This window comes from Pempheris klunzingeri, chromosome 22 (assembly GCF_042242105.1).
Source record: "Pempheris klunzingeri isolate RE-2024b chromosome 22, fPemKlu1.hap1, whole genome shotgun sequence".
NCBI classification, from domain to species: Eukaryota; Metazoa; Chordata; class Actinopteri; order Acropomatiformes; family Pempheridae; genus Pempheris; species Pempheris klunzingeri.
The window spans coordinates 567,780-594,878 of NC_092033.1; the positions used below are offsets into that span (position 1 = coordinate 567,780).

Below are 27,099 nucleotides of genomic sequence, written 5' to 3' on the forward strand. Positions count from 1 at the left end.
ATGGTAACGAGTCCTCGTGTCTCTTCCCGTCTCTTCATGTTTCAGGGCGTCTCGGCGTTCCAGGCGTTTGTGAATGACGACGGTTTGATCGTGGCGGCGCTGGAGCGCTCGGACCTGCAGGAGAACGTCACGGCGTACGCGGCTCAGATCTCCGGGGAACCCCGACCCCTCCTGGTCCAGTTTGCGAACAGCAGCGAGCCTCTGCTGGTCAACACGTCGTTCCACGGGCTCTGCTACACCGTGGGCCTGCTGCTGAAACGGGGCCAGAGCTGGTCCAGGCCCGTCCAAAGCGTGCCCGTCCTCACCAGTAAGAGGAGTCATGGTGGGGGGGCTCAGTCTGAGGCCCCTCACTGTTTAGGATCACTCATTCATTATCCACACTAATTAATGAACTTACTCTTAGGCAGCACTCTGTAGTACGTACTACATTAGATGATTAAATATGTAAATATTCTAAATTTGCTTCATGAAATTTAAATTCGCCTTTAAAATTGCCCAACAGCCAATTTATCACTGTCTTCAAATCCACCAAACTCCATTGACAAAAAGAGCAATTTTAGCCGGGAGCTGCTGCTGCATCTCGTAGTTAGTTTGTGTTTCTGTGTGACTTTGATGTTTTGGACGGTTTGTTCAGATCGATATCAGATTTGTGTAACACACAATAACACTAACAGACGATCTGATCGAGGCAGCAGTCGACCAAAAGCTCCTGTGTAAAATGACTGTTTTTGTCAGTGGAGTCTGGTGGTCCGAGGTTTAAGCATACTGGAGTTCTCCTTAGTTATAAATGAGACTCGTTGGTTCATCTGTTAATTGCCTCCTCAGAGCCTCTCCCCGTCCTCGGCGCTCACATATCAGACTACAGAGAGTCTCCAGAGACCGGCGTGGTGTTCGACATCGAGCCTCCGGCCGGAAACGTCTTCAGCAGAGTGAACATCAGCTACAGTGAAGGAGCAGAGCGCCGCTCCATGCTCTACAAAGGTGAAGGAGGAAGTCCATACTAACATGTGACACCGATGACGTACTGATGAGGCCAACTGTTCGCTGCTGTTAGTCGATCCAGCAGCAGCAGCAGCAGCAGCAGGGTCGCTGGAGCTTCAGAGCTGCTGTACATGTTTTTAGTGGTTTAGCTTTGATAAACATCAGCTGGAAAAAGTATTTCTTTATTATGTGAAGTGTTTTTAAAGAGTCAGACAGCAGCACCCTACTTTATACTCTCTCTTTATACTAATAGTACTGCTTTACTTTCTCTTTAATGTGCTGCTGCTCTCTGAGTTAAAGGGTTTAAATGTGTGTTTCTGTGTGTTTGCAGATTTCTACAAGGGGAAGACGGTGTTCAAGCACTGGTTACCGGGGACGTGTTACAGGAACATCACCTTCCAGCTCATCTCTGAGGTCACAGTGTACCAGACCGCTCTGGTCACACACAGTGACATCATACACACACCTCTGCACCACCGGACAGGTGAGAAATAGAGAAAAGGATCCCTACAGAGAGAGACCTGGAAGATCCTTTTGGTTTAACCACAAACAGCACACACACCAGACTACATTCACTTAAACAGGGATTTTAGAGCTGCTGCTCTGCTGCTGCACAGAGCTGAAAGCTAAACCCACAGGCCTTTCCAGCAAATACACAGAGCCAAACTGTAGATACTGAGTATAGTGAGTATATGCACCAGACTCCATTAAGAAAAATGGTAATTCTACCTCACAGGACACAGGACACAGCTCCTGTGTTCTGGCAGGTAAAATCACTGATTTTGTGAATGGAGTCTGGTGTGTTGGAGGAGAGTTTGTGGTTAAACTAAAAGGTTCCCCTTTAATCCCCAGAATTAATCTGCAGTTAAAATCATCTGTTTTCAAGAGTTTAACAGCTGATTAGTGGTTTTCTTAAATGTCGTCCTCTCAGCAGAGGATCATTATAATATCAGCAGCAGATTAATGAGCCTGCCCCCCCCGGGCCGCTGGATTATTGATTCGATATAAACAGCAGCAGGTGTTTAATTACTGTCATCAGTGTCGCTGATTAACGAGGAAGTGAAATCTGAGTTCTGTTAATCCACAAAGTTTCTCTTTAGAAACTGATCAGCTGCTAATTAAGACTTTTAAATGAGCGGAACACTTTCAGTCTGTTATCAGCCAGAGGAGGGATTACTCTGAGATTACTCTGAGATTACTCTGAGATTACTCTGAGATTACTCTGAGATTATTCTGAGATTATTCTGAGATTATTCTGAATTTAAAGCTGCAAATGTTTTTTTAAAAACTCACTAATTAACCAGATGAAAGCTCCAATATTCTCTGAGATTAAAGACCTGTTCTACCTGCTCTACCTGTTCTACCTGCTCTACCTGCTGTACCTGCTCTACCTGCTCTACCTGTTCTACCTGCTCTACCTGCTGTACCTGCTCTACCTGTTCTACCTGCTGTACCTGCTGTACCTGCTCTACCTGTTCTACGTGCTCTACCTGCTCTACCTGTTCTACCTGCTCTACCTGCTGTACCTGCTCTACCTGTTCTACCTGCCCTACCTGCTCTACCTGTTCTACCTGTTCTACCTGCTGTACCTGCTGTACCTGTTCTACCTGTTCTACCTGCCCTACCTGCTCTACCTGTTCTACCTGTTCTACCTGCTGTACCTGCTGTACCTGTTCTACCTGTTCTACCTGCTGTACCTGCTGTACCTGCTCTACCTGTTCTACCTGTTCTACCTGTTCTACCTGCTGTACCTGCTGTACCTGCTCTACCTGTTCTACCTGTTCTACCTGCTCTACCTGCTGTACCTGCTGTACCTGTTCTACCTGTTCTACCTGCTGTACCTGCTGTACCTGCTCTACCTGTTCTACCTGCTCTACCTGCTCTACCTGTTCTACCTGCTGTACCTGCTGTACCTGTTCTACCTGTTCTACCTGCTGTACCTGCTGTACCTGCTCTACCTGTTCTACCTGTTCTACCTGTTCTACCTGCTGTACCTGCTGTACCTGCTGTACCTGCTCTACCTGCTCTACCTGTTCTACCTGCTCTACCTGCTGTACCTGCTCTACCTGCTCTACCTGTTCTACCTGCTCTACCTGCTCTACCTGTTCTACCTGCTCTACCTGCTCTACCTGCTCTACCTGTTCTAAATGAACTTCCTGTCTCAGTGCCGTACCCCCCCCTCAACGTTTCCTGGAAGATCGTCCACCTGAGCCAGCGGGGGCCGCCCGGCGACGCCTCCAGCCCGGCGCCTCCTGAGGGCCTGCGAGGCTCCCGGAGAGCCCGGGACATCCCCCTGATGGAGGAGGAGCCGGAGGAGGAGGAGGAGCCTCCGTCCGCTCAGGTGACCTTCGGCCCGGAGAACAACCTGACGAGCACCAACGAGACGAGCCGCGGCTCCTGGTCGGACCCGACGGAGCCGAGCCCGGCCGACAGGGAGGACGAGTTCGTGAACGCCGTGGTGTCGGAGTACGAGGACTCCAACGAGCCGGGCTCGGCCATGGGCCTCCCCCCCGACCCCCCCGTCCTGCCCACCAGGCTGCCGCCCGTCCTGCTGGAGCTAAGATGGCTGCCGCCGAGAGCGCCGAGCAGCTACGACGGCTTCAGCGTGTACATCTACAGGGACGGTACGCAGTACTCACCCCTCTCACCTGTCTCACCTGTCTCACCTGTCCCCTCACCCCTCTCACCTGTCTCACCTGTCCTCTCACCCCTCTCCCCTCTCACCTGTCTCACCTGTGCTCTCACCCCTCTCACCTGTCTCACCTGTCCTCTCACCTGTGCTCTCACCCGTCCAGGTAACTCCACAGAAACGGCCACCGTGGACGAGAACACTCACGAGTTCTTCAGCGAGCTGACAGAACCGGGGACGTACCGGGTCCAGGTGACCACGCTCAGCTCGTCCGGAGACTGTGAGGCCAGAGAGAGCGCCGCCGACACCGGCTTCACCTTCTACCTGAGTACGGTCACCTGACCATCACCTGACCTGTTTAAAGGGAAAGAGCCTTAACGTAGTGATGAAACCTTTTCTAACGGGTCTCTGACCTTTGACATGAGCTGAAGTTTTAACCTAAGATGAGCAGACAGGTGTTTCCCTTCTGACTGGATACTTTATTGATCGATAGATATATATGTTATTATTATATATTGATAAGCTGTAAGGTGTTTCTGAGGGATCATTTTTAATGGGAATAGTCCTTTAGACAAACCTCCACATGCTAAAGTCCCGCGGTGGTTCCAGGTCCCGGTGGCGAGCTGCTGGAGGAGCTCCGGGAGCGTCCTCAGGCCGTCAGCGTCCGGCTGCTGGACTCCAGCACCGCCGCCGTCTCCTGGGCGCCGTCCTCCGAGAACCACAACGGCAGCCTGGTGTCCGTGGTGTCCACCACCTGCCTGAAGCCGAGTCTGAGCCAGAGGATGGAGAACACGTTCTGCAGCGAGGTGACAGAGCGCCACTGGAACTACTGTAAAATCACTTTAACTACTGTAAAATCACTTAAACTACAGTAAAATCACTGAAACTACAGTAAAATCACTTAAATTACAGTAAAATCACACTGAAACTACTGGAAGATCACTTAAACTACAGTAAAATCACTTAAACTACTGTATAATCACTTAAACTACAGTAAAATCACTGAAACTACAGTAAAATCACTTAAATTACAGTAAAATCACTGAAACTACAGTAAAATCACTTAAATTACAGTAAAACCACACTGAAACTACTGTAAAATCACTTAAACTACAGTAAAATCACTTAAATTACAGTAAAATCACACTGAAACTACTGTAAGATCACTTAAACTACAGTAAAATCACATAAACTACTGTATAATCACTTAAACTACAGTAAAATCACTGAAACTACAGTAAAATCACTTAAACTACAGTAAAATCACACTTAAACTACAGTAAAATCACTTAAACTACAGAAAATCACACTTAAACTACAGAAAATCACACTTAAACTACAGTACAATCACTGAAACTACAGTAAAATCACACTTAAACTACAGTAAAATCACTTAAACTACAGTAAAATCACTTAAATTACAGTAAAATCACTTAAACTACAGTAAAATCACTTAGATTACAGTAAAATCACTTAAACTACAGTAAAATCACTTAGATTACGAAGCTGACCAGGTTAATATAGTTCACACATCTAGAACTAGAACTAACTAGCTATAATCCAACACTTTTAGTTCCCACCGGTCGTTCAGCTTTAAAACCAGAGTCTGACCTCGTTCAGACGGCGAAGTGTGAAGTGACGCCGCTTATGTTCGAGTCTGAGGTGAGAAAACACACACGAGGTGTGAAACACTCCGGTTCAGCCGAGTGCTCCTCTCCGTCCGTTCACTGGTAAAGCCGAGTCACAGCCGGAGGAGGGAGATCAGCAGAATATAGTCCCAACATTTTCTGTCACAATAACTCAATAAACACGTCGACATGTATTGTTGAGCATGAAGCTGAACATGTCACTTGTCAGGAAAGTCAGGACCAGACTACATTCACAAAAACAGTGATTTTAGCTCACAGAACACAGGAGCTGCTGCTCTGCTGCTGCCTCCATCAGTCAGTGTGTTTGTGTTACTGGGTGACTTTGGTGTTTTAAACCAGGTCAGTTTGGCTCCAAAGTAAGTTTTTAAAACCCCAAAGTCACACAATAACACAAACACACTGACTGATGGAGGCAGCAGCAGAGCAGCAGCTCCTGTGTCCTGTTCTCTAAAATCCCTGTTTTAGTGAATGTAGTCTGGTGTGTGTACAGAAAGCGATAGAACGGCTGTTTGTGGTTAAACAAACAAACCAAAAAACTAACTGATTTATAATTTCACAGTTTTTGTCACTATATTCTGACTTTTTTCTTATAATTTAAAACTTGAAGTTCAGTTTTAGTATTTTGACTTTACTTTCAAAACATGGTGATTTTTTTTGTGAGATTAAAACTTAATTTCAACTTCTTAAATTACAGTTTAACTGATTACTTTTTACTAACGACTTTATTCTCACTCAGCGGCTCCAACACGAGCTGTTTTAGCAGATCTGAGAACTTTTCTTTATTTTTGCTGTTTTAGGAAAACTCGACGAGTGACATCATCACTAACCTGATGCCGGGGGCTCAGTACCGAGTGGTCGTTTACCACACCAACGGGCCGCTGGTGAGCCCGCCGTCCGAACCGGTCATCATCGACATAGGTGAGTGTGTCGTCTGCATACAGCTGGACTGTAGCAGTGTGTCAGTGTGTAGTGGAGGTCTATAGTGTGTGTGTGTGTGTGTGTGTGTGTGTGTGTGTGTGTGTCAGAGCCCACAGGTGTGCGTGAGCTGTCTGTTTACCCTCTGAGTCCGACGGCGGTGATCCTGAGCTGGCAGCGTCCGTACCACGTGGCCTTCAGGAAGTACGTCCTGCAGACCTTCTTCTTCAACCCCGTCACGCTGGCGTCAGAGTGGACCACCTACTACGAGATCGCCGCCACCGCCTCCGTCATCGCCTCCGTGGTGAGAACCATCGGACGCTCAGGAGACCCGACAGGAAATGATTGTTGGCGTTTCTTTTACAGGACGTGTGAATGTGTTTTTCCTCGTATGTTTCCTCAGAGAGTCACCGACCTGCTGCCGGCCTGGTATTATAATTTCCGTGTTTCCATGGTGACGTGGGGCGACCCGCTGCTCAGGTGCTGCGACAGCTCCACTGTCAGCTTCGTCACAGGTACCGACATGTCTGCCATCACACTGACGGTTGTCCTCTGTGTGTCGTCGTGTTTGTACAGTCCACATACCTGCCTGTACACATCCTGGAGTCTGAGTGACTGGAAGGTACTAAAAGTGTTGGAACTATGTCGCTCTCTTCAAAGACACCAAACCTCACTAACAAAAATAGTCATTTTTTATCACAGAACAAAGAAAAGACTGGACTATCGCTGCTTCCATCAGGTAGTGTGTTTGTGTTATTGTGTGACTTCAGTGTATTAAAGGGTCAGTTCAGATCAACACAACATCTGTGTGACACACAGTAAGACAGACACACTGACTGATGGAGGCAGCAGCAGACCAGCAGCTCCTGTGTCCTGTTCTCTAAAATCTCTGTTTTAGTGAATGTAGTCTGGTGTGTGTGCTGTTTGTGGTTAAACCAAAAGGATCTTCCAGGTCTCTCTCTGTAGGGATCCTTTCCATGATGCTGTCACACACTTAGAATAACACTCTGAGCCTGTCAGTGGATCAAACAAGCTCTTTTAGTGGACCTACTGTGATCAGGTGCAGTTGTCCCAAAGGATCACGTTGCAGCCATTACAGCCCGTTTGGTGTCTGCTGGCTGAGGTGATCTACTGGACCAGTTCCAACACTTTTACTACCTACCAGTCACTCACACACCAGGATGTGGACACAGAGGATCATGGGTAGAAACAGGGGAGTACCTGCCTTTGAGCTGAAGGTAAAAACATTCAGGAGCAGATCTGTATCATGATGAGTCAGCGTGCTAAATTCTACTTGGCTACTTTTTTTAAATTGCTGTTACGCCACCGTGAGTGAAACAACACTTCCTGCAGATATTTCACATAAAAACCACCATGTGTTGTTGCAGGAAGTCTTTCACAGACAGCAGCATAAACAACCATCAAACAAGAGCAACAGACTGAATTTGAATGAAGATATTTAGCAAATCTGTCTATTGCACATGATCACTGGTGTGTTAGAGATCTTTCTTAAATATAAACATCCAAACTAAGAGTAAATGTTAATACATGTCATTTGTACCCGTCTCAGCTCCTGAGGCTCCTCACATCTCCTCGGTGGATTATTCTCACGGCGTCCTGTACGTTCGCTGGACGTACGGAGAGCTCTTCATCGACCTGTCGCACTCCAGGATGCTGCACTGGCAGGTGATGGCCGTCGGCAAGAAAGGACCGGAGAGGAGCTACTCCATCGACGTGAGTCTTTCACTCCTCGTCCATTTGTGCTGTAGGAACAGTAATTTTACCTCGCAGAGCACACACACCAGACTCCATTCACAAAAACAGTGATTTTAGCTGACAGGACACAGGAGCTGCTGCCTCCATCAGTCAGTGTGTCTGTGTCCCTGTGTGTTTCACAGATATAGTAATGAATCCAAACTAAACCTTTAAAACACCAAAGTCACACATTAAACCAACAAACTAACTGATGGAGATGACTGTAAACCAGCAGCTCCTGTGTAAAATTACTGTTTTTCTCAGTGTAGTCTGGTGTCTTTGAAGCGAGTGATGTAATTACCGTTTCTGGACCAATTCCAACACTTTCAGTAGCTACCAGTCACTCAGACACCAGGATATTGACAGATAGGACCCAGGGTTAAAAATACCAAAGTTCTCCCTCAGGTGGACCCACCGACGTGTTTCTACCGACCTGATCACGACACCAGTTGGTCTCTGGTCGACTTTCTCTTCTGTCTGGTTCCATTCGGAGGGTTTTAGCGGCAGCAGCTTGTTATTTCGGGGTCGAGCTGAGCTGCTATTGATTTTCTCCTCTGGGTCCATCTGACGGTCCCATTAGCAGCAGCTTCTCCTCCCCAGACTGAGCTCAGATCAGCTGTTTGACCGAAGACTTCTGTCGGTTAAACCTGGCTGTTGCGGTTCTCCGGTGGTTCCTCAGTTGATTAACTAACGGGGGATCTTGTTTACACCCAGGAGTCTGTTAGAAGATATTTAGTGTTTAGTGTTCCTGTCTTTATTTATATTTATATTTATATTTGACCCTCATCTCCTCCTAAAACTAACCCAGCAGTTTTAGCGCCTGGTTTGGCTTTGTGCCCCTAAAATAAGCTAAGCTAACACAGGGTCGACAGCACAGGGGACTAGTTTAACACATGAGCATGTAGCCTTAGCATGTACTGTTAGCATGTAGTCTTAGCATGTAGTGTTAGCATGTAGCCTTAGCATGTAGCCTTAGCATGCAGCCTTAGCATGTAAGATAAGATAAGATAAGATAAACCTTTATTCGTCCCACATTGGGGACATTTGCAGCAGCAAAGAACAAGAACAACTGTTAGCATGTAGCCTTAGCATGTACTGTTAGCATGTAGCCTTAGCATGTACTGTTAGCATGTAGCGTCACAGCATCTGTTTTGCAGAGCGTTTGCAGCTCTGCAGACACTAACTTTCTTAATCTAATAAGTTATTTAATCACTTTTCTTGGTTATTTAAACAGAGTTCGTCAGACTGAAGCTAACCAGCTTTCTACCTGCTCACCACAGTTTATTAACTATCTGAAAACGTCCTCCGGAGCTTTTAGACGAGACAATGAAACAAACTCATGAGGGGATTTTAGGATTTACAGCTATTTTTAGTTTCTCTTCAAAAGAGATTAAGTCATATTTTGGGAAAATACCAACAGTGTCACGGCTTCACGTTGTCCTTTTTATCCTAAAATCACATTAAACTGCATCGTTTTCATCTTTTCAAACGGGACATAAAAGATTATGTGTAATTAAATCTGTGACATTAAAGGATAATAACTGTAGACAATATTAGTACCTCAGAATTACACCTGAAGGAGAACTCCTGTGTTTTCAATCCTGGGCCCTTTTTCTACATATTCTGGTGTCTGAATGAGTTTCACCACAAACGGCCGTTATATCGCTCTCTGCAAACACACCAGACTACATTCACAAAAACAGGGATTTTATATGAAAGTGCTGCTGCCTCCATTGGTTAGTCTGTTTGTGTTGTTGTGTGACTTTGGTGTTTTTAGTGTTTTAGTGTTTCAGTTTACAACATCTGTGTAACACACGATAACACAAACACACTAACTGATGGAGGCAGCAGACCAGCAGCTCCTGTGTTCTGGGAGCTAAAATGACTGGTTTTGTAAATGGAGTCTGGTGTGTGTGAAAAGAGCGATATACAGTACCTGGTATAGTTGAATGTAATTGGTGGACTAAAATAAAGCTTTTTAACAATGTGTGTGTGTGTGTGTGTGTGTGTGTCTGTGTCTGTGTGTCTGGTCAGGTGACTCGTAACGTGATGCGGGCCAGCCTCCCGCTGCCTCCAGGTGACATCTACAACCTGACAGTGACGGCCTGCACGGAGCGCAGCAGGAACACCTCCATGCCAAACATCATCAAACTGGGTCAGCACACACACACACACACACACACACACAACTACACACACACACACACGTATACTAACAGCTGTGGGAGAAACTAACCACCAGGCATCTGAATCCACTAAAGTTCACCCGTCTGATCATCACAGCAGCAGGAAAACACTGTTTGCATTATAGAAGCAAACTTGTAGAATCCATCTGCTTCTGTTAGTGTTGTCAGTATTGGTGTCAGTCAGGAACTCTGTGGGCTTCGGTAGTTTGTTAAAGGTTAAAGAGCTCCGTCACCAAAACCGACCAATCAGTGAGCGACCTGTGAGCCTGGACGGCTGCTTGGTCTGTTTTTATAAAAGTCCACGTGAACAAGAACTGAACCAGAACTAAAAGACAACAGCGAAGGATGAGGTGGCTTAAAATGGGCTTTTTAGAATGGGAGTCTGGTGCAGAGAAACACCTCCGTGTGTTCACTAGCTGCAGGTGTGACGGAGGCTGAGCTGTGTGCACTGAGCATGTGCAGTAACCGGGACGTGCTGCTGGTGTTAGCGTTCACCTTGAAGTGGATGAGGCGGCTGGTTCTTCAGTCCACAGCGACGGTCTGGCTGCGTCTTTCACCCTGAAACCGAATATGAAACTTAATTTTTCTCACTTCCTCTTCTGAGCGAGTATTTTTAACCCCCCGGTCGCTGTTCGCTGGGACGCTCTCACAGCTGCAGGTTTTACCCTCAGGACTCAGACGGAGGGTTTTGTTTGTGGGTGTGTTTGCAGAGCCGGCGCCCCCCAGGTCTCTGTTCGCCGTCAACGCCACGCACTCGTCTGTGACTCTGCTGTGGACCGAGGAGGGAGTGGTGGACTACTACCAGGTCCTCTGCAAACCCAGCAAACCCAGCAAGGAGCTGAAGGTAAAAACAGCCGCTTGTTCTCCATTAATGAGACACAAAGTCACAGGGAGGAGCAGTCGGGTGGTTAGAAAGGGGTAGGTAGTAAAAGTGTTGGAACTGGTCCAGTAGATCACCTCAGCCAGCAGCCACCAAACGGGCTGCAATGGCTGCAACGTGATCCTTTGGGACAACTGCACCTGATCACAGTAGGTCCACTAAAAGAGCTTGTTTGATCCACTGACAGGCTCAGAGTGTTATTCTAAGTGTGTGACAGCATCATGGAAAGGATCCCTACAGAGAGAGACCTGGAAGATCCTTTTGGTTTAACCACAAACAGCACACACACCAGACTACATTCACTAAAACAGGGATTTTAGAGAACAGGACACAGGAGCTGCTGCTCTGCTGCTGCCTCCATCAGTCAGTGTGGTGGTGTTGTTGTGTGTCACACAGATGTTGTGTTGGATCTGAATTAACCCTTTAACACACTAAAGTCACATAATAACACAAACACACTGACTGACTGAGGCAGCGATAGTCCAAAAACCTCACTGTAAAAACACTGTTTCTGTGAATGGAGTCTGGTGTGTTTGCAGAGAGTGACATAATGGCTGTTTGTGGTTAAACAGAGAGGACAGACAGGACCCAGGGTTAAAAACCCTTAAACCCTTAAAAATAGCGAGTTCCCCTTTAAAAAAAGGTGGAGCTGATGCAGCAGGTAGATGAATGTCAGGTCGTGTGTGAGAGCAGCTGTTTGAACTGTGTTTCATCTCCGTGATAATAAAAAGCAGGATGACTCACATCAGGGCGCCGTCTGCTCGCTGCCGTCATCGCCTTCGTCAGCACCTCTCAGGTTATTTAAAACTCCGGCCCCCCGCCGTCTCGTCTCTTTCAGGCCCGGGAGCCTCAGACGGCGAGCTCTCACGTGGTCACGGTGTCCGGTCTGATGCCCTCGTCCACCTACAACTGCACCGTCACCAGCTTCAGCTACAGCACCCCCAGCAAGCCGGCGCACATCGCCATCACCACCGTCGGTAGGTGGCCCCGCTTTCTCCCCCAGGAATCCCTTAATTTGTCCATAAGTGTGAAATGGTGAAAGTCAAAAACACCTTAATTACCCTTTAACTTACACACGATAATTACCAAGAGAAGGGTTCAGCTGAATGAGAGTAATTAATGGATCAATTAATGGATCAATTAATTAAACAGATTAAATATTTAAGGGAGATAAAATTCCCTTAAAAATCGACAAAATAACATCAGTTACTTTTTAAATTTGTGCCTGAAAAGGTTTTCATTTTCTGTTTGAGCTGCTCGGTTGTTTATGGATAAAGTCATTTCATTTAATTTAACTTAAGGGTTTTAATGGATCATCTGCAATTTTAAGAGATTTTTCGAGGCGTAAAAACATCTTCAGATTTACCAAATGGTTCACAGTCCATCCCGGAATTTCCACCTTAAATAAAAAATGGATGGCAGATTTCATCCTCTAAAAGTCTCTTAAACTAAGCAGGTATATTCAGTTGTTCTTAAATTAGCCCTTAAGTGTAATAAAGACTAGAACAATAAGGAATCCTGCTTCATAATGTTTCACAGTAAAAGTCTGCTGGGAAAGGCCGTCATTGTGTCGTTTGAGCCCCTTTGAATGCTTTTAATGTGAAATGTGTGTGCAGGAAGTGTTTTGTGTACAGTAGCTTAGCAGGTCGAGCTGTGGACACAGACTTTGCTCTGGATCGTGAGTCCGTATCACCAGGAAGTGAAGCCGTGTCTCATGCTGTCATCGGTGTGTCTGCAGCTAAAGAGATGAACCCCAGCGTGGCGGCGATCTCGGCGCTCACCGTCCTCAGCGTCCTGCTCATCATCCTGCTGGTTCTGTTTCTGCTCATCCTCCGTAAGAAGCATCTGCAGATGACCAGGTACAACAGAGCGCCGACAGAAGACAAGAATACAATAAATACAGGCTGGTTTTAACGATGAAGCTCAAGTACATAACTGCTGTTATAAACTAAAAGTGTTGGAACTGGTCCAGTAGATCACAGTAGGTCCACTAAAAGCATCATGGAAAGGATCCCTACAGAGAGAGACCTGGAAGATCCTTTTGGTTTAACCACAAACAGCACACACACCAGACTACATTCACTAAAACAGGGATTTTAGAGAACAGGACACAGGAGCTGCTGCTCTGCTGCTGCCTCCATCAGTCAGTGTGTTGGTGTTACTGTGTGATACACAGATGTGGTGCTGGATGTGAACTGACCCTTTAATACACTGAAGTCACACAATAACACAACCAAACTACCTGACTGAGGCAGTGACAGACCAAACACCTGTGTGTAAAAACAATGGTTTTGTGAATGGAGTCTGGTGTGTTTGCAGAGAGCGATATAACGAATGTTTGTGGTTAAACGTCTCAGTTTTGATTCCAGTCAAACTGTAATTGTAATTTTAACTTCATATCACACAGTTTTGTAAGTTATTGACTGATTAAGGTTCTGCTAATCTAATATTAGTTCTAATATTACAACAATTAACTTTAAGTAAAGTTCAATAAGCCCTTTGTGTCAAAATGATTTAGAAATTAGAATTAACTTTGATGACTCGTCTTCTAATTGTCATGAACATTTGTCATTTGGAACTTTTTATCTGTTTGTCAGGCAGCATGGGTCCTCCGTACGGTCTCCTGTCCCACTAGTGCTCACAGTGGACACACTTATTCCATCATCACATCATCACCCAGTTTAAAGTCTTGTTTTTGCTCTCATACATCTTCTGCCCACTTCCTCTATTTACTGACTGCTCATCAAATATTTCTGACTTCCCCAAACTCTTCTTCACCACGTTTTTCCACACGCATGATGTGTTTGTCGGTGCTTTCTGTTTCAGGGAGTGCGGCGCAGAGACTTTCGTCAACTTCGCTTCGTTTGAGAGAGACGGGAAGCTTCCCTATAACTGGTAGGATGCTCCTCACTCTTTTCTCCTCTCAATGAAAACAAGTGTTTAAACTCCTGAAGCCAAAGACTCTGAAGTGACAGAAGCTCCTCGCTGCCCTGAGACCTGACTTTGGACGCCGGGTTCGCTCACTAATCTCACATCGCCGCAAACGCCCAAGAAAGACCCAATCAGAGGCAGATTAGCGGCCCGGCGGGGGATTGAGGGCTCAGATTAGGGATTTGAACATGTAGCTACAGATTTTAGCTCGTCTGTGGCGCTTAAAGCAGCGCGAGGCGACAATGACGATGCTGATGCTGCTACTGATGATGATGATGATGATGAAGATGATGATGGTGAGCAGCTCAGCCCCCCCCCTCGCCCCGCCCACTTTGTTTGGACCAGCTGAAATGGGATGTTTGTCGAAGGGGAAAGCTCTGGATTTCCCTTAATCTCAGATTAAAGGCACAAAATGTTGCTTTTGGAGTAAAGTTAAAATCTACAAACACACAGAATGACGATTCGCCGTCATTCACTCTTTAAATTAAACCAAAAAATGTGTCTCCCATATCGTGGCTTCAGGCCTCCACTCGTTATTTATGACAAACACTCAGATTTGGAGATTTGTGATTAATATAACAGCTGAAAGACGGTCAGTTAAGGCAGAACGTCGGCTTCCATCTGCTGTTGTATTTGACCTCCCATCACTAAACGTCCATCAGAGTCTTTAAGTCGTTGTCTATGCTTTGACTGTGCATGTCGGCGGGCCGCCCCCCCCCCATGTGTTACATGCTGAGAAAAGGGTTCCGTCGCCACTGATGCAGATTTATTTTTACGGTTTTAAAGAATAAACAGAACGCGAATGTTCAGTACATTACGTTTACTCCAAAACCCTTCAGAATAAAAGCGCTCAAGCGTTCAGATACTCGCTGATTTGGTGAAAATCTGTTAGATGTCGTATAATTTTCCCGAAACAGAATAAAACTGAGCCGATTCTATTTGGCCCCAATATTTTTGTTTATTTTCAACAGACCTCGTGAAAAGGCCTATGTGGTGTTCCTCAGGGCTCGATTCTGAGTCCGATTCTTTCCCCATTTACGTTTCCACTTAAGCAGTCGACATGTTCTATACGTTCATTTCTATGCTGATGATCGTGCCAAAATAAAGTGTAAAACATACCCTGACTTTCAGATGCACTTAGCGTTGTTTTAATGATCCATAATCAACAATAAGATGAAGTTATTACTCAAGTTAAGGGAGATTTTAAGGGGTTGCCTTTAATATTCAGGTATTTAACAGTTTCACCAGATTTGGATAAATTAATGGACTCTAATATATGAAACGATTAAAAGAAAGAAGAAGAAAGAAACATAACATTACTGTGACTTTTATTTTGTATCTTAATTTTTACAGTTGAGGATTCACAGAGAACTTTAGGTTATCAGTGAATAAAGTAACATATCAGAGTTTTTAATGCAGTTTAAGGAGATTTTTCAAGGCATAAAAACATGTTCAGATTGGCAATCCATCCCTTAATCTTCGCCTCAAATAAAGAAAGGACGGCGTTCCTGTCTGCATCAGTGGGGTCGTGACCCGAGCAGCACGACTGTTACAGATCATCAGGTTAAGGTCACGTGATCCGACGTCACCACCGAGTGACAAAACGTGGACTGTTACTACATGACGAGGGTCCTGGCCGAGTGTTGCATTGTGGGCCGGGCCGGGAGGACGCAGTGATGTCACAGACTCGGGCTGGAGGTTGTTAAATGAGACAGAGCGGCCATTGACGTCCGGCAGCGAACAGACTCCTGTTGTCCTCCGGAGAGACAACGGGACACTTTCTGAACGGCTGCATGATGCATTAACTCTGTGTTCAGCACTAATGTGAAGCTCTCGACGCTCTGTGCCTCTTTACTAATGGAGCACCATGTTCTGTCCCCACCTATCGCCCCCTGGTGTCTGTTTTTCTTTATTTTTTCTTGTTTGTGTTTTTATTTTATTTTTTATTTGAACCCCCTTCAGGCGAAGAAGCCTCTTTGCCTTCCTTACCCTACTGCCATCCTGCCTTTGGACTGACTATCTTTTGGCTTTTTATATTAATCCTTGGTAAGTAAGCACTTGCTGGCCAAAATCACTGCACCTCAGGGGCATGTCTTAGCAGAGCCACAGCCCACAGTATTGATCAGAGACATTGTTTTACTCTCCATTTGACCCCAAGTGACCTCAGCGCAGAGCCACCAGATCATCTGGATCCAGATCTAAAGGACGAGTCTGGTGATAGTCTACGTTTTTCACACTGTCAACAAATCCCATGAAAAGACCCAAACCAACAATGTGTTTACAGGTGTGGTGTGCCTCAAGGCACGACTCTGGGTCCCGTTCTTTTCTCTATTTACATGCCTCCTGAGGATATTTATGCAGATGATACACAGTTGTATCTCCTTCGCCTTGTTGCCCTGACGCTGACGTGAGGAAAGGAAGCAGTTACTTATTGAACTCGTACCAACGCTGCATTAACCGACCAGAGTCTTTCCTCCTGTTACATTCTTCCACAGTGCCGTTACCGATGTGTTGTACCTCAAGGCTCCAGTCTGGTTGCTTTTCTTTATTTTCTGTATTTCTAGATTCATGCAGATGATACACATGTTGTCTGTGTGTTGCCCTGATATATTGATTTGAGGCAAAGACTTATTGGCAGAGAGTTTTTTTCTCTGTTTTAAACAGGATAAGATTGAGATAGTTGAGCAGCACAGCGTTTACTGATGTGGCTCAATTCTGAATCCTCTTTTTAATTCTTCCTCTTGGTCACATAATTTGTAGACACGCCACGTCCACATCTTTTTGTTAGAAGGTATATTAGAAGTAAAATTATATGTTAGGAGTCATTTTCTCTTCTTCTGTGAGCATCTGACTGGGCCCAAATATTTGGACTAGTGAAATAACTAGAAGAACGTTGACCTCTGCCGAGACCAGTAGTCCAGATCAGCTATTAACTCATGAGTCGGATCCAGATACACCACAAAATTTAAAGGGTTCTTCCTCGGCCCGTGCTACACCTTTCCACCAAGTATTATGATACGTTCTCATCTCATCGCTAAAGAACTGATGTGGGGTACTTCATGGTGCAGTTCTGGGCCTTATTGTTGTCTCCATCTACATGGTCCCCAGAGGACGATCCTGGATGATTCTTTTGTTAAAGTTTATGGAAGCGGCTGTGAGCTGCTCTTCATCAGAGGAGGTTTCAGTAATGAGGTTGAAGTAACTGGTTGGTTTTAGCTCCGTGCTAAAGTCCGACCCTGAACCTCTGAGGAGTTTCTGTCTCTAAAATGTCACCTGACTCGCTAGAGGGTGCTGTCACTTTAACAGAAACAGATGTTGCTTTGGGGTTTCTGCTGAAATGACTGATGTTGTCATTTTTCCAGGGAGGAAACTGTGAACTTAGTTGACAACATACGGCTGCTTTAACTACACAGTTTAAATGTGGCTGATGATGCCTTTGTTATTGTTCTCCAGCTTTCTTTATGCTTTTTTTCTCAAAGAAACCTAAATAACATAACTGCAATTTGATCACTGATTGGTAAGAAAACATTTTATTGCCTAAATTTAAAACGTAATATAATTGTTAAGTATGTATGAGTCCAAGATGTTTCTTATAGTTTCATGTAAGTTAAAGTAAATTATCCTTAACAGTTAAATCCATTGATCCAGGACTGCCACTTTAGAAGCATTACATTAATCGTTGTAAAAACCCTGTGGACCTCCAGATTTCTAGAGGAGTTGGTGTTCAGATACTGAACTTTTGGTGGCAGCAATGTCAGTACAATATGATTCACCTACCAGGAAATTAACTCAGCTTCTCTTAACATGAAACCTGGTGTTCCACAAGGATCGATTTTAGATCCCCTTTTGTTCCTAATTTACATAAATGACCTCTTGTGAGTGTTTGGGGCAGCAGGACGGTTTAGCACACAACACTTGTTGGTAGACGGTTGAATTGTTGGTTTGGCTCTTTGCTGGGATTCGAGACCATCACCAGACTTCTACTTTAACACCTGAAAGCTACATTTTGAAATGATAAACCCAAAACGTCCAGTTTGATTCACGGGGAAACGGGAAGTCAGCAGATGATTTTTCTGACATGTTGAACTTTGTCTTGCAATGCTGTGTCTGTGGGTGAACTCTCAAAGTCACACGAGTGTGTTTCTACTTGCATGTTGGGTGTAGCATGATGCTAACTGTTGATGCTAACTATGGCTTTGCTCCATGTTTGGTGTCTGCATGTCTTTCTCTCTCTGTCAGAAGTAGACCTTCAGTATGTAGTGCTGTTTTTAGTGTAGTTGAATCCTGTATATTCTGTCAGATGTAGATGTTTTAGTGCATGTTGCTGGTTAAAGATTCACTTTGCTGACGGTGATACAGAATCCACCAAATCTAGAAATAAGCCTCCAGCTCACAACATCAGCTGAGAGCTGAGAGGACACGTCTGGATTTGAGGAGCTGTGACGTCGTCAGAGAGTGAATCTTTAAAGATTTCACTCCAGATCACAAATCCAGGAGCATGAAGTGTAAAGGTGTGTTCAGACCAAATATGAGGCCAATTTTTGACTCATGTTTAGCGCTGCGACGATTAGTCAATCAATTAATTAAGTCTTTTTCAAGCAAAAATTCCAATAAGTTTGATTTCCAGGTTCTTGGGTATAAAAATCTGCTGCTTTTCTTGAACATTTTTAGGTTTTGGACGATTTTTTGTCTCAAACAGACATTTGATGAAGTCACTAATGTTTCTAATGTTTTATAGAATAAACGATTCATCAAGACGTTTACTGGTTATAAAAATAATCATCACAGGCAGCACGACTCATGTTACTGTGAGTAATCGCCTACAGCAGCCAATGGCGTCTCTCCTCTGATAAGAACCAGCCCTGAAGCCCCGCCCCCTCTTCCTGGTCTTTGTCTCGACTTTCTTTGGATTCCCGTCGTGTGAAAAACTAATTTTGCGTTTGGTCTGAACAAACCTTAAAAAGGTAAATGACTGTAAAAGTAAAGACGCTGCATGTTTGTTTGACCTGAATGATTTCAACCAATCACCGATGATGTTGCTCTGATGTCAGAGGATTAGTTTTCTGGAGTTCGACCGATGGACGGACACTTTTTTGGAAGTCTACAGCCCCAAAATCTGACTTTACATCTGTGTGCACGATGTTTGACAAAACTAAGCATTTAAATTAATTTACAGTTTTCAATTTTATGTCTGAAAATGCACAAATACGTCCCAAATTAAAAATAATTTACAGTATAATGTCTATATAATAATAATAAATAAGAGCTGAATGTTTTTTTTCAATTAGCAGATAATGTGCAACTTTAACTTGAAATTGAAAACTGGACAATTTAATTCGGGTTGCATTTAAATGTCCTGATTTAAGTCTAAGTTTAAATTAAAACGACCCTTTAGTGAGATTTTTGACCAAAATTAAACTGATTATTATAAAAGCTTTTATATTTTTATTATCATCATATTCATATTGATCATTAGAAACCAGATAAAATAAAAATCACATTACATCAAATTCACATGAAAAATAGATTTTAAAATATAATTTGAAATTAAATATAGTATATTTTTTCTATTTTGTCGTACATAAAGCACATAAGTGGAAACTTACATTTCACTTTCATTAAGTGAATACATTTTAATATTGGCAGCCGTAGACTTCCATACAAATAAAGTGTTAAAGGGCTTTTTACACTCATTTCATTTATATTTTTTGGGAAAATACTGAATATTTGTGGCTTTTTGAGCTGAATTGTCACATTTAAACATTTTAAATAACAAAACATGGCAATCGGCAACTTCAAGATAGAAATATTTACATTTAAATAATTCGCTATATGTATTTAACTTATTATCAAGAGTTTAACTATAACAGCATCAGTAAAGGATTGAAAAACCCACATCGGTCGAACCCTGATGTCTGCAGATGTGGAGGGTGTTTAGTGGGATTAGTAATGTTGTTCATGCTGCGAGCGGCCGTCATCAGGAACTTTACATGTTTGTATTTTATAGGAACAAGACAGCGTTAAAGAAACGGAAGCTAACAAGGTAACAAGACTAAACGACGGCATGTGGCCTTCGTCACTCTGTGCTTTCAGTTATTTATTAATCGTGTTTGTGCCGCCATCGAACTGATCACATCCAAACTGTTTAATCCAGCAGATTAAAGTGAAACTGAGCCGGTTTTAAACAGACTGACAAGACATGACATGAAAACACAATCCGACTAAGATCTGGTTTCCAGACCACAAGTTCTTTTTCTTTTCGTGATAAATAAGCAGCAGTGGTCGGGCTCCGTCTGTCTGAGTGACTGGTAGGTAGTAAAAGTGTTGGAACTGGTCCAGTAGATCACCTCAGCCAGCAGCCACCAAACGGGCTGCAATGGCTGCAACGTGATCCTTTGGGACAACTGCACCTGATCACAGTAGGTCCACTAAAAGAGCTTGTTTGATCCACTGACAGGCTCAGAGTGTTATTCTAAGTGTGTGACAGCATCATGGAAAGGATCCCTACAGAGAGAGACCTGGAAGATCCTTTTGGTTTAACCACAAACAGAGAGCGATATAACAGGAATATACATCACTTTTAGTACCTACCAGTCATTTAGACACCAGAATATATACAGATGGGACCCAAGGGTAGAAACACCAGACTTCTCCTTTAATAAGTTATGTGTGGATGTAAAGGGTGAAATAAGCAGGAAGTCTTTAAAATCAGTACATTTCATGGAAATCTGATATATTTTTGTGTTTCATCCACTCTGAAGTTACCTGTTGATGTGTTGACATGTTTTCACCTTCATCGTCATCATCACGTGTCGTTACAGTCCCGTGCAGCTGGACGACTTCGACGCCTACTTCAAGGAGATGAGCAAAGACTCGGCCTACAAGTTCTCCCTGCAGTTTGAGGTACGACCGGTGACACCTGCAACACACACACACACCTTCACTGACGCTGATCCTGAACAACCTCCAACAGGCCTCAGGTAGAAGATCTGAGCTAAAGAGCTTAACTAGTTTATTTAACTATGTCTGACCACGATTTAACATCGTCTCTTAAGATCCCTGCTGATCACGTGGTGTTCCTCTCTCTAAAATGACTGTTTTTATGAATGGAGTCTGGTGTGTGAAAACAGCTTCAACCATCTCTGCTGAATCAGAAATCATTCGTGTTCGTCCACGTGGAGTTTTACCCTCCTGAGACTCCTGAAGGATCTTTGTCCTGCTCGTGTCAGGAGGACTTCCTGGAACTTATAGTGATGTCACAGTGGGGGCGTGGCCAGCAGAGCAGTGAGGAAGCTCAGTGATGACATTTATGATGATAAATCAGGATGTTTTTATATTTATGGGTATGAATCACATTAGATTAAGATTTATTTCCAAAATTCAATAAATGAGGAAGAAATGAAAATCACATCAGTGTAAAAGATGGCTCAACGTCCTCCACAAGGGTCATGTCATAAAACATAAATATTAACATTACTGAGAATTGTAATCGTAATGTATTTTTCTTGCCTCCAAATGACTTAAATGCTGTAAAAACTATAAATATTGAACGTGTTTTTCTTGTGTCCATCAGGAGGTTTTATATGATGTCATGTGATCAATAACTACAGAAACACGTCAGTCACACGTGCTGCAGTAAAACGGGCCATTTTTCCTCTGGGGTTTGGTGGGGATCTGGACTTCCTGCGTTAGCTTAGCGGTCAACCTCGCGTTGAGTTTTGCTGAATGCTGATTGGCTGCCGTGCCGACGTCTGATTGGCTGTTGATGTTTCAGGAGCTGAAGAGCGTCGGTCTGGATCTTTCCCACGATGCAGCAGACCTGCCGATCAACAGGCCGAAGAACAGATACACCAACATCCTGCCCTGTGAGTCCCCACAGCAAAGCATCATGGGACACGCAGCGGTGACATGCGATGGCGTTTTATTTTGGCGGGGGGGCCTTTATCTTCCTCACTGACCTTTGAACCTTTGACTCTTCCTCCTCCAGACGACTTCAGCCGAGTGAAGCTCATCTCGATGCACAACGACGAAGGCTCCGACTACGTCAACGCCAACTACATCCCCGTGAGCCCCCCCCCCCCCGTGGTTTAGTGGTTTTTAGTGGTTTTGTATAAATTGTTTTAGTTCTTAAGGAGTTTTTATATTTATGTAAACGTATAAAATATATTTAACCGTATTAGATTAAGATTTATTTTATATTTTCAGTGTGCTTTAGTGTGTTTTGGCATGTTTTGGCGTGTTTTGGTGTGTCGGCCGACAGTAACGTGTCTCTGTGACCTTCAGGGCTACAAACACGCTAAGGAGTACATCGCCACCCAGGGACCGCTGCCTGAAACCCGGAACGACTTCTGGAAGATGGTCCTGCAGCAGAAATCTCCGATCATCGTCATGCTGACTCAGTGTAACGAGCGGCGGAGGGTCAGTACCCCAGTACTACAGTCTGAAGTACTTCTACTGTAGTACTTCTGTCTCCTCCACGTCTCAGAGTAACTCTTGTACTTTTACTGCACTACTTTTATCTGATTAATCAAGAATATAACAAACATTACTGTGAAACCAGCTGTTTAGCAGTACTTCTACCTCACAGTACTTCTACCTCACAGTACTTCTACCTCACAGTACTTCTACTTCACAGTACTTCTACCTCACAGTACTAGAAGTACTGTTTTGACTGTTATTAGTAACGGTGTATTTCTACAAAGTGCTCTCAGTACTTTTACTGTGTGTCTGCTGCCCCCAAGTGGACAAACAGGTGACTGCACCTGGTTTCTATGGAAACGTGAACAGTGTGTGTGTGTGTGTGTGTGTGTGTGTGTGTGTGTGTGTGTGTGTGTGTGTGTGTGTGTGTGTGTGTGTGCAGGTGAAGTGTGATCACTACTGGCCGTTCACAGACGAGCCGGTGATGTACGGTGAGATCAGCGTGGAGATGCTGTCGGAGAGCGAGTCCCTGGAGTGGACCATCAGGAAGTTCAGGCTGGGATACGTGAGAAAACCACTTCCTGCCCCCCCCCCCCTTCCTCAGAGTGACTGTTAAAGTGGAAAACAGTTCACCTGCCCCCCCCCTCACGCTGGTCTGTGTCTCCCCCCGCAGGCCGATGAGACTCAGGACGTCCTCCACCTGAACTACACCTCGTGGCCGGATCACGGCGTCCCCACGGTCAACGCCATCGAGAGCATCCTGCAGTTCGTCCACATCGTCCGTCAGCAGGCCCACAGGACCAAGGAGCCCATCGTGGTCCACTGCAGGTCAGCGTCCCGCCCGGGACTCACCGATGATCCATCTTTACTAATCATCATTAAAGGAGAACTCCACTGTTTTTACCACACAGACCACAAACAGCCGTCATATCGCTCTCTGCACACACACCAGACTCCATTCACAAAAACAGGGATTTTAGCTGACAGGACACAGGAGCTGCTGCTCTGCTGCTGTGACTTTGGTATTTTTAACACACTGGTTTGGATCTGAAACGACCCTGTAAAATACCAAAGTCTCACAATAACAGAATCTAACTACTGATCAATGAAACACTAGACCAGGAGCTCCTGTGTTCAGTCAGCTAAAATGATGTTTTTGTGAATGGAGTCTGGTGCTGCTGGACCAGTTCCAACACTTTTACTACCTCCCAGTCATTCAGACACCAGGATGTGGACAGAGAGGATCATGGGTAGAACAGTAGAGTTACTGAGTGGTAGGTAAGGCGGGACACCGGCGGTGGACGTGACCTTTTCTCTGCGCCTGTTGCAGCGCCGGCGTCGGCCGGACGGGGACCTTCATCGCTCTGGATCGGCTCATGCAGCACATCAGGGAGCACGAGTTCGCCGACATCCTGGGGATGGTGTCCGACATGCGGTCGCACCGGCTGTCCATGGTGCAGACGGAGGTGAGCGCTCGTCGGCATGGTAACAGCAGAGTGAAGGACGAGGCCTGATGACAGACTGAAAAAACTAAACCTCTTCTTCTTCTCCTCCTCCTCCTCCTCCTCCTCCTCCTCCTCTCCCTCCTCCTCTTCTCCCTCCTACTCCTCCTCCTCCTCCTCCTGCTCCTCCTCTTCTCCCTCCTACTCCTCCTCCTCCTCCTCCTGCTCCTCCTCTTCTCCCTCCTACTCCTCCTCCTCCTCCTCCTGCTCCTCCTCCTCTCCCTCCTCCTCTTCTCCCTCTCCCTCCTACTCCTCCTCTTCCTCCTCCTCCTCCTCAGGAGCAGTACGTCTTCATCCATCAGTGCGTCCTGCTGATGTGGCAGAAGAAGAAGCAGCAGTCCATCACCTCTGATGTCATCTACGAGAACGCCAGCAAGACATAAAGAGGGAGGAGCCTCCAGACGTGAGTCTGCAGCACACAGCCAATCAGAAGCAGACAGGAAGTGATGTAACATGAGGAAGTCAGTAAAAGTTAGAAAACTGTTGGAGTCTCCTCAGGTAGACCTGTTCTCCAGGTAGACCTGTTCTCCAGGTAGACCTGTTCTCCAGGTAGACTTCAGTGTTCTCCAGGTAGACCTGTTCTCCAGGTAGACTTCAGTGTTCTCCAGGTAGACTTCAGTGTTCTCCAGGTAGACCTCAGTGTTCTCCAGGTAGACCTCAGTGTTCTCCAGGTAGACCTCAGTGTTCTCCAGGTAGACTTCAGTGTTCTCCAGGTAGACCTGATCTCCAGGTAGACTTCAGTGTTCTCCAGGTAGACCTGTTCTCCAGGTAGACTTCAGTGTTCTCCAGGTAGACTTCAGTGTTCTCCAGGTAGACCTCAGTGTTCTCCAGGTAGACCTGTTCTCCAGGTAGACTTCAGTGTTCTCCAGGTAGACCTCAGTGTTCTCCAGGTAGACCTCAGTGTTCTCCAGGTAGACCTCAGTGTTCTCCAGGTAGACCTGTTCTCCAGGTAGACTTCAGTGTTCTCCAGGTAGACCTGTTCTCCAGGTAGACTTCAGTGTTCTCCAGGTAGACTTCAGTGTTCTCCAGGTAGACCTCAGTGTTCTCCAGGTAGACCTGTTCTCCAGGTAGACTTCAGTGTTCTCCAGGTAGACCTCAGTGTTCTCCAGGTAGACCTCAGTGTTCTCCAGGTAGACCTCAGTGTTCTCCAGGTAGACTTCAGTGTTCTCCAGGTAGACCTCAGTGTTCTCCAGGTAGACCTCAGTGTTCTCCAGGTAGACCTGATCTCCAGGTAGACCTCAGTGTTCTCCAGGTAGACCTGTTCTCCAGGTAGACCTGATCTCCAGGTAGACCTCAGTGTTCTCCAGGTAGACCTGTTCTCCAGGTAGACCTGATCTCCAGGTAGACCTCAGTGTTCTCCAGGTAGACCTCAGTGTTCTCCAGGTAGACTTCAGTGTTCTCCAGGTAGACCTGTTCTCCAGGTAGACCTGTTCTCCAGGTAGACCTCAGAAGAGAGCTGAAGGACTAAGGTGCTTCCCTTCTCCTCGTCTTGCAGGCTGCGAACACGCCCGACCTCCTGTGCTTCAGGCATCCATTCTCTGCAGACGAAGATCCGCTTCATCATCAGTATCTAAAACCAGAACCGCAGAACGTTTCGACGACGAGAGAAAAATTATCTGTCCAGTTTTTTGTTTGGGTCGGCGTTCGAGCCTGGACGGAGTTCTGCCTTACGGAGCCTTCACGTCGAACCACAACCCGCCCTCTGAACCGGAGGAGGAGCCTCAACGAGCTCCGTCCTGTGATTGGATGTCACCACCGCGTCCGTCCTGCGGGGACGCCGGCGTCGGTGGGACCGAGTCAGCGCTTTTTCATCCATTTGTTTCTTTAAACTCAGGAGTGGCTGAGAGCCCAGCGGCACGCCGGCCTCTTCCTGCGCTCCAACGTCCCTCGTTACTCCGTAGTTTTAGATTTTCTCTCGTGTTTTTTGCATCGTTGATCGTGGTCACCTCCCCGCGGCGTGCGGCTCTCCTGGTCGCCGGCGTCGGATAGAAACTCACTGCCAAACGCCCCAGACGGGATCCGAAGAACAGCGACGTGCTAACACGCTAACTAACACGCTAACTAACTGCCAGGGCGGCTGCACGGGCGCCGGACGACCCGGCAGGCATTCGGCGAAGAATCAGCGTCTGGAAAATGAGCACAAAAATTCAGGTTTCGGCCTTTTGACGCTGATTTTTTATCGACTGGTCGCATTTTTTTTTATCAAACACAAAAAACGTTGGTCGCACGTTGAGCAGGTTTCTGATCTGACGAGTTTCTGACGTCGAATGTTTCAGATTTCAGCTTCGGGAAAAAAGGATTCTGGTGCCGAAGTCTCGAAATGCTGCTCGAGTGCGTTTAGAAGTTTTTATTGCGTCCGAACGTCTGAATGTTTGCCGGGAGCCGACGGGCACAGGACCCGCCGCCGCCAGGGGCCGGTTTAGCCGCCGTAGAGCTGTAGTTTGTATTTGCACTGAGCCGCCTGGCGGAGCAGAAGAAGAAGAAGGAGAAGAAGAAGAAGAAGAAGGAGAGTTGGTGCTGCTGCTGAACGGGAGGACGACCCGGCAGCTGAGCCGCTCGTCCCGTCGCCGCGGGTTCTTTCCGACGGAGGATCTCGACCTGCAGACGTAGATTAACTGTAGACTAGCGGAGGTTCGCGGTCTGATCGGCTGCAACGCTCCTGTTGAGGTGGACTCACCTGATCTCCAGCTTCCCTTCACGCTGGGAGAGGAAACATATCTGCAGTTTGGATCCGATCTTCCATCGAATCACTAAAACATTTTACAACGTGAAACTTTTCGCAGTAATTCAGACGGTAAAACTGAAAACGCCCCAAAACAGCCGACTGAACGCAGATTACAGATTAGACGTTTCCTGTTTCTGTGACAACGCCACCATCCTCACCCTTTTATTGGGTCTTAATCCCAAACTGTAACTGTTGTAATCTGAGTATGGAGGCTTGAGAGTGCAAAAGACTTCACGTTAGAAACCTGAAATATAATATTGACACAGTTTGTGTCCAGAAAACACAACGATAATGAACATTAGAACATTATAATATAAACAATATTACAGGATGTAGATCTGATCTTTATCTTATTTTGGAAAATGATTTAAATCATCAAAACGTTAGAAAAACTGATTCTACTAAAATAAATAAAAATGAAAAAGATTTTTTCATTTTGAGAAAAAGTCAAAAAGATTAAAGTCAAACTTTTCAGAATAAATCAAACATTTACATTTTTTATAGAAGCTCTTTAACTCCAAACTGAAG

General features: G+C 45.4%; 1 protein-coding gene across 1 annotated transcript; it reads left to right on the top strand.

The window, feature by feature from the left end:
- Nucleotides 1-26,827, top strand: ptpro (protein tyrosine phosphatase receptor type O). Its single transcript, XM_070854029.1, has 26 exons — nucleotides 1-307; nucleotides 826-981; nucleotides 1,313-1,465; nucleotides 3,147-3,605; nucleotides 3,777-3,938; nucleotides 4,220-4,416; nucleotides 6,057-6,177; nucleotides 6,285-6,478; nucleotides 6,578-6,689; nucleotides 7,745-7,908; nucleotides 9,964-10,084; nucleotides 10,826-10,959; nucleotides 11,834-11,972; nucleotides 12,734-12,854; nucleotides 13,822-13,890; nucleotides 15,889-15,972; nucleotides 19,934-19,969; nucleotides 20,748-20,829; nucleotides 21,701-21,791; nucleotides 21,914-21,990; nucleotides 22,210-22,344; nucleotides 22,787-22,909; nucleotides 23,018-23,172; nucleotides 23,675-23,810; nucleotides 24,125-24,249; nucleotides 25,342-26,827. Exons 1-25 carry the CDS (start codon nucleotides 1-3, stop codon nucleotides 24,227-24,229), a joined length of 3,633 nt encoding a protein of 1,210 aa, XP_070710130.1. The 3' UTR covers nucleotides 24,230-24,249; nucleotides 25,342-26,827.
- The last annotated feature ends 272 nt before the right edge of the window (nucleotides 26,828-27,099 follow it).